General features: G+C 44.2%; 3 protein-coding genes across 3 annotated transcripts; 2 read left to right on the top strand and 1 right to left on the bottom strand.

Moving 5' to 3' along the window:
* The first annotated feature begins 1,394 nt into the window (after positions 1-1,394).
* Positions 1,395-2,118, top strand: LOC129797740 (guided entry of tail-anchored proteins factor 1). The gene is made up of 2 exons (XM_055840575.1): positions 1,395-1,577; positions 1,646-2,118. Exons 1-2 carry the CDS (start codon positions 1,509-1,511, stop codon positions 2,075-2,077), a joined length of 501 nt encoding a protein of 166 aa, XP_055696550.1. The 5' UTR covers positions 1,395-1,508; the 3' UTR covers positions 2,078-2,118.
* LOC129797561 (glutamyl-tRNA(Gln) amidotransferase subunit A, mitochondrial) lies at positions 2,078-3,671 on the bottom strand. The gene is made up of 2 exons (XM_055840283.1): positions 3,594-3,671; positions 2,078-3,529 (listed from the first exon to the last, which is right to left on the bottom strand). Exons 1-2 carry the CDS (start codon positions 3,669-3,671, stop codon positions 2,096-2,098), a joined length of 1,512 nt encoding a protein of 503 aa, XP_055696258.1. The 3' UTR covers positions 2,078-2,095.
* Positions 3,672-3,675: 4 nt separating this feature from the next.
* LOC129797452 (uncharacterized) lies at positions 3,676-7,119 on the top strand. Its single transcript, XM_055840027.1, has 3 exons — positions 3,676-4,041; positions 4,098-6,297; positions 6,371-7,119. The coding sequence occupies exons 1-3, from the start codon at positions 3,793-3,795 to the stop codon at positions 6,922-6,924; spliced, it is 3,003 nt and encodes a 1,000-aa protein (XP_055696002.1). The 5' UTR covers positions 3,676-3,792; the 3' UTR covers positions 6,925-7,119.
* Positions 7,120-7,365: the final 246 nt, after the last annotated feature.

Here is a 7,365-nt window from a genome sequence, read left to right as displayed (position 1 = left end):
GAGAAACTCCCCAAAATCCACTGGGATCACATCGAAAAGTGCAAATAAAAATTGCAAAAAAATTCAAATATTGCGACGCCATTCGACGTTTTTTTCCCTATAAAAAATGTTTCAAAAGTTTTCTGTAGACTTGTCGCTCATTTTCTGTAGAGTTTTTTTCTAGTCAAAATAAATGTTTATTTTTTCGTTTCTGGAGTGATTTCTACATCTGAATCTGTGAAATCTTCTGCTTCTTGGAAGTCTGTGCATCTAATGATACTCTCAAAGCACTGAGAAAACAAACTAATTGCGAGTTTATTGCTGTGAATCATTTCATGAGACTTCCGGATGTCTTTCTTGACATTGCAGCCTCCTCGAGAGCGGATGCAATAAGGAGGAGGGCATAGAATTTCTGTTCACTGCCCATTGATTCAATTTCAATGTGCCGGAGCAAATCTTTCGCTTCCGGAAGTCCCAATTTCTACAGCAAAACCTCGTGGGCATTCTGCAGAAAAGAACTCTGAGAGGCAAAATGAGAGTTGAGAATCACTTTTGTCAGCTCCAGGAAGTCATTGCTCTTGGGAAAGATGTATGGGAAGACGGTGATGAAGATTTTGTGGACTTCCTCAGTGTTACAATCCGCGGAAGGAGACTTTCCGGAGGAATCCCAGAATAGCTTTGAGGGCAGTTAGTTCTGCGACTCTCAGAAATGTCTTCCGTGCTGGTCATGATTTGCTTGATGACTCCGTCGAATGTTTCCGGATACTGACTACTAAACTGATTTCTACATCTGAATCAGGTATATTGCGCCCATCGGTAAGATTTGCTTAAATTCTCACTGCCAAAAAGGCCCAAAAAAATGTAAAAATTATTTGTTTTGATTTGCAAGGGGCTGGTTCTATCAACCTCCCTCAGCTTCATTTCGCTGTGGATCACTTGATTCAGATGTAGAAATCACTCCAGAAACGAAAAAATAAACATTTATTTTGACTAGAAAAAAACTCTACAGAAAATGAGCGACAAGTCTACAGAAAACTTTTGAAACATTTTTTATAGGGAAAAAAACGTCGAATGGCGTCGCAATATTTGAATTTTTTTGCAATTTTTATTTGCACTTTTCGATGTGATCCCAGTGGATTTTGGGGAGTTTCTCTCGCGATTCTTCAATGTTTTTTGATCCTCTACAAGATGGAATGGGTTAAAATTGTTCTGCGATAGAGGATCATCTTTCATACATTCTGCCATCAATTCCTTTATTTAATTTCAAAAACTTCCCAGAGTGTAAAAAGCCAAAAAACGGTAGTCTAAAAGGGGCAGCATTCCCTCTCGCTCCCACTCTCACTCCCTCTCGCTCGCACATCGTTTGTTCAGTCAGCACATAGCGCATGTGTTAATATGTTGAGATGACAGCTGATTTAACCGACGATCTCCAGATTGTTAATTTTTGTTTTTTTTACGGATTTTCCGGCACTTCCTGCCCTCCTGGACTCTTGTGCTCTGCTGAAGAAGCACAGACGGGAAAAGAAAGGATGTTCCTGCTAATTTTGATAACGTGCATTAGTTTCATCCTAGCATTTGCGCACATCCTGACCAAACCTGTAAGAAGGATTACAAACTATCCTTCCTCTCTGGTAACTTCCTGTGTATTAACAATATCCTCATTTAGGTGGTGAATTGCATAAATACAGACACGAGGGAAGAGGTTCAGCTGAAAGCCACAATTGCTGGACATCGCCGGGAGCTACGGGGGATTTCCATGAAGGATGACTACACAACGTACGTGAAGATTGAACGAAAGATCGTGGCAGCCGAGAAAAGACTCAGCGATTTGGCAATCCTCAACAGCACATCCAAGCTGGTCATCAGATACGGGATCCCATATGGTACGCAGGCTGTTTTGTCGCTCGTCCTCATTGGAATCTCCATCTACTTCCGCAGCACTCCTGTGTTAGTTTTCGACGAGAAATTCGATTTAGTGCCATTTGGGGCTATTATGAGAATCCCAACGGGTGTTCCGGGAGCAATTTCTGTACCCTTCTGGATCTTTGTGAGTAGCTTTATGGGCAGGACTCTCGCAGGATATGCAAAGACTACTTAATTAAACTACTTTAGTAAATTAAATTTTATGCTGGAAGTTTACAGTATGCTCTATCCATCTGGCTACGGTCAGAAGGAGTGTCTCTGATAGACGAGGTCCAATGAGTTGCAGTGAAAGCGGGAGATTGTTGGCTGAGAGACGAATGGGAATACTAATGGCTGGGATTCCGGCCATATTCGCGGGTTGTGTGCAAAAGTCCTGCACCGCACACTGATCCCTATTTGTTTGCTCAGTGAATTCCCGATGCAGTGGAGCTTCTGAGAGGGTTGTTGGGGTCAGGAGGAGATGACAATCATTTCGGAAAACATCATCAAAGTCTCTGGCTATGAGACGACGCACCTTCAGGGCTTGCTTGAAGTAACTCTCGTAGTTTCGACGAAGGAGGAAAAAGTTCCCGGAGAGAATTCTCGTCTTGACAACCCTATTGAATCCCGCTTCCCTTGATTTCGCATACAGCGCTTCCGTGCTGGATTCATCGGAAGCTCTGTGGCCATACTCAATTCCATCGTAGCGTGCCATGTTGCTGGCCACTTCGCAGGCATTCAGAACAGAATACACAGCAATTGAGGATGCTGTATGAGGGAGGGAAACGCCATTAACTGCTGCTCCTGCATCCTTTAGCAAATTCGCTACAAATCTCCATGTTTCGTGAACATTTTCCTCCAACTGTGGGCTGTGGTATTCCCGTGGGATACCAATTTTGAGACCTCGCAGAGAAATATCTTGAACTGGCGAAAGCACGACTTCTTTTGGGGATCCCTGAATGGTTGTTGAATCCTTCGGATCTGTCCCTGCGATTGCATTGAGGATTGTAGCACAGTCTTCGACGGTTCTCGTGAGAATTCCAGGAACATCCAGGGAGTTGACAAGGGGAATTAGTCCATGCCGCGAAAGAAGTCCATAAGTTGGTTTTAATCCCACAACGCCACAATAGGCCGCTGGATTCCTCGTAGAACCACCTGTGTCGGATCCTAGAGCAGCATAGCAACTCCCTGTTGCCACTGCAACGGCAGAACCTCCGGAACTTCCACCAGAAATGTGTTCCGGGTTCCAGGGATTCCGCACCGGTCCAAAAATTGAATCTGTCGCACCGGATCCCATGGCAAATTCATCCATATTTGTTTTCCCAATCAACGTCGCTCCACACTGGGCCAATTTCTCATACACTGTGGCACTGTAGGTAGGAATGAAGTCCTGCAGCATCCGGGAAGCGCATGTCGTACGAATATTCTTTGTGCAAAAATTGTCTTTTACTGCAATGGGTACACCATCCAAATCTCCTAAAGATTTCCCTGATTTATGCCTTTCCCTCGAGTCTGCCCACTGCTTCTGAGCCACTTCCTCGGTGACTGTTATGAAGGCATTTAAATCCCGGGTTTTCCGGATCGTGTTGAAAACACTCGCAGAAACATCGTCGCAGCTCAGAGATTTATCACGCAATTGTGAAGCCAACTAGAGAAAAAGATTGTCTAATTAGTAAGCTTGCTTCACGGGGAAATAGAGATTAATTCCTCACCAATTTAATGTTCTTTGGAAGGATTTTCATTTTTGCACTTGAATCTTCCTGGCCATTCGATGTTTTATGTAATAACATCGAAAAAATATTGTGATTTGTGAGTGAAAACATAGAAAACACAAAGTGACGGATTGTTCTGTGAAGAAAATCCAGAATTTTGCATTATTCCCCGTATTTGTGATTCAGGAAGCACCGTAGAATGATGGACAGTAGGGAGATGAAGCTATACATTGAGGGCCTTGCCTCGGAAACGGACAAGAGGACTATTTATAAGATTCTCATCAAGCTTCGGGAGCAAGTCAAGTCTCGACCGGGAATTGAGCTGTTTAGCGGACTGGATGGGCTCAAGCCACTAGTGGAGCTCATCAAGAAGCCAAATGAGAAGAATATTGACATGGCATTGTCCATCATTGGGAATTGCTGTACCGTAGAAGACTGTGCAAAGAAGGTGAGTTTTTGCAGCAGCAAACACAGGGTGGTCCCTAACTTTTCTTTTTCCTCTAGGCTGGGGACTTGGGAATTGTTCCTCCACTGATTTTACTTCTGAGAACAATGACCAGCGATAGCATTCAGTGCCGAGCTTGTAGGATTTTGGGAAATATAGCAGCTGATGATGGTATTGCAAAGATCATCAATGATCGCGGAATTGCTGCTATTCTCAGCGGGATTCTCGATGAAACCAAGCCAATCGCCACACTTGTCATGGCAGTACGGCTGGTGACGAAATTGTGGAAAGTAGCGGCGTTCCAAGGGGAAGCTCGGCAAAGCGGGATTCCCAGGCGAATGATGATGATCATTATAAAATACTCACGAAATGCCAATAACGCGGGTGCTACAGGTGGTGGCACAGTCTCACCGGAAGTCAAGGAGAATGATGCCCTGGCAAAGTTGCATCCAGACAGGGAATTCCGTGAAACCACACGGAAAATGTTCAATAGAATGGTAGAGCGCATGGAGAGTGTCCGAAGTGATGTCTTTGACTATGGACTTCTGGGCAGAGAACATCCGCCGCCCCCAAGTTCGGAGAATGATGAATTTGTTGCACCAACTGGGGCAGATAAGTGTGATCTCTTCACTGGAATCCTCCGCTGTCTGCAGATTATGGTGAAAACAAATGCATCACAAATAGCAGATCTCCTTCTTGCCGATGGCAATGGATTCAGATGTCTTGTGGCTCTGGCCAGGAGTGGTGGACAATTCCGAACACTCGCCCTCACAATTCTCGGTAGTTTGGTCTTTGATTATCATTCACGCGAGGAAATTGGAAGTGCCAATGCTGTCTCAATGGCCAGTGAGATTCTTCAGCAATACAACCCCGATGAGCCGGAAAAATCTCTAACTGCCGTGGAAATTCGATGCTGCATCAATATTATTTGCCTCTTGGCTGAAGATGCGTGCAATCGTGCCAAAATTCGTCACAGTGGAGCTCTCAAGAAGCTCCTGCAGCGCTTCCGGGAGACAGAATGTCGTCAGGAGAGGGATATGATTATGTATGGATTCACATTTTTCTGCTACGATCAAATGAGCATTGTTCTGTTGGTGCGTGAGGGTCTCATTGGGGCATTGATCAAGAGGCTAATGGAAGAGCTGACAGACGCCAAGGTGGATCATGTGCCCATTGAGAAGGAGGTGCAGGAAGTGAAGGTTACGAAGAGAAAGCGTTTTGCTGCATCGGACATTGCGCATCTCATGAAGCGGCTCAGAAGTCGAAGTCCCAAACCGGCAGAACCAGGATCTCCGGGTAGTTCCAGTGGCTATGGGAGTTTGTACACCAATCACGGCAGCCCAAGTAGTTTCTGTAGCATTTCACCCAAAAGTAGCTCTCCGCGGAGTACTTATATGGACTCAGATGATGAATCAGTAAACTACTCACCTGTATGCAGTGATAACGAGGAGGAGGAGATCGCACCACCACCAGCAGCAACGGAAGATATTCCCCAACATTTGTACGATGAAGATTCCAAAAATTCTGCTGGAAGCTTCCGGACAGAGGCTGAAATTGATGAGACATCGCAGGAACCTCCACAGTTGGATGTAGCACCACCGAAAGAGCTTCAAACTGAAGGAGTGGAAAAGTGTACGATTAAGAGAATCCTCCTCCTCTTGAGGGACATGCCACTGAGGCTATCTCATGCTCCGGAATTGGCCAAAGTGGACAGCTTGACGGCTCTACTTAAGGCATGTCGCTTCATCTCCAATCCCCATGCGTACTGCAACAAAATCCTCTATTTTGTCGTCCAGGACACGAAGAATTTCGTTCCTCTGCTCCAGAATGATTTTGTCATTGATCTGTACAAACTACGGCGCACCGGGTACGATCACACGAATTGCCAATCCTGCGATGAGATGAAGAACATCAGCAGCTCCGTTCTCGGGGGATTGAGCTCAATTGCAGAGTCTGGATATGGACGTGGGGAATTAGCTCATTATATCCTTACTGGGGAGCAAGATATGAGGAAACATGTCGCCATTCTCACGACATTCATCATTCGCGAGCCAAAGTTCCTCTACACATTCCTTGTGGACTACAGTGCTCTCTATACCGTTATGGAGATCATTCTCACGGATACCACGGAATTGGGAGAGAAGGCGTGTCTAGGGATTACAGCATTAGCAGGGAATCTCAGTATCTGTGATGGCCAGATAAGCTCTGAAGAGACGACTGATACCCGGGAGTATGATGAGGAGAACTACACGACAGTTGGTGAGTTTTTTTTTTAATTTTATTTTAAGGATTTAGGCAGGATAAAAAAAGATTCTTTCTTTGAATCATTCAGGAGATGACGAAGCAATGATTACGTTTGTGGTGAAGGATAGCCAGAAGGTGGATTTCAGCGAGAGCATCCTCAAAGAGTGCAGTGATGTCTTCAATTCGATGCTAACGAGTCAATTTCGGGAATCCATCAACAAGGAAATCCACATGACGGATGTTAGTGTAGCAGGCATCAAGTACTTCCTGAATCTCATAGTTCTTCATCACACGGAATCCCTGGAATGTGTGCCACTTGCATTTGACATGACCCCCGCACTGGAAGCGTATGAGCTCTCAATGCGCTACATGCTGACGGACATTGAGATTCCCCTTTTGGGCGTTATTCGGCGGATAATAAGCGAAACAAGCGTCCTCAGTGTCTTTGAGTGGGCCATGAAGAACAACAATGCTCAGCTGCTGGAGATCTCGGTCTACTACTACCTCACCTCCGACATTTGTAGCAACAAGAAGCTCAACATGTACCGCGAGGCTGATATGTCCGAGTATGGGAATCAGTGGAATCAACTCATTTTGGACACAATTGTTGACAAATGCGTGGCATCAATGGATCTTTCTTAGGGACAACTAGGACAGCAGGGGAAGACAAGATGCCAATTTAAATTGCCAGTATAGGAATTTTTTCTCGAACCTAGCGGCTTCAAAAAAGTAAACTTTCAGCCTGGCTACAGAAAGCTTTTAAAGAATTTCTATTTAACTGTAGTTATATTTTATTTTTTAAGTAAATATAAATGTATTGTAAAATGCACGATATAATCTGGGAGTTTTTTTTTGCCTAAAATAACGATCTTAGCCAATAAATGTTCAATCATGATTGAATCCAACAAATTGACCAATGATGGATCAATAATTGGTTGATCATAGATTGACCAAATATTGTTTTTCAATTTTATCAATCCGTTGGGTCAATTTTTGATCAATTATTGATTAATCCAATAGCGACAATCAATATTGAATCAATTTTAACTCAATTAATTTCAACTTTATGCTCAATCATTAACG

This window comes from Lutzomyia longipalpis, chromosome 1, assembly GCF_024334085.1.
Source record: "Lutzomyia longipalpis isolate SR_M1_2022 chromosome 1, ASM2433408v1".
NCBI classification, from domain to species: Eukaryota; Metazoa; Arthropoda; class Insecta; order Diptera; family Psychodidae; genus Lutzomyia; species Lutzomyia longipalpis.
Note: the sequence above shows the minus strand (reverse complement) of the source record. Positions and strands in the feature narration are given on the sequence as shown.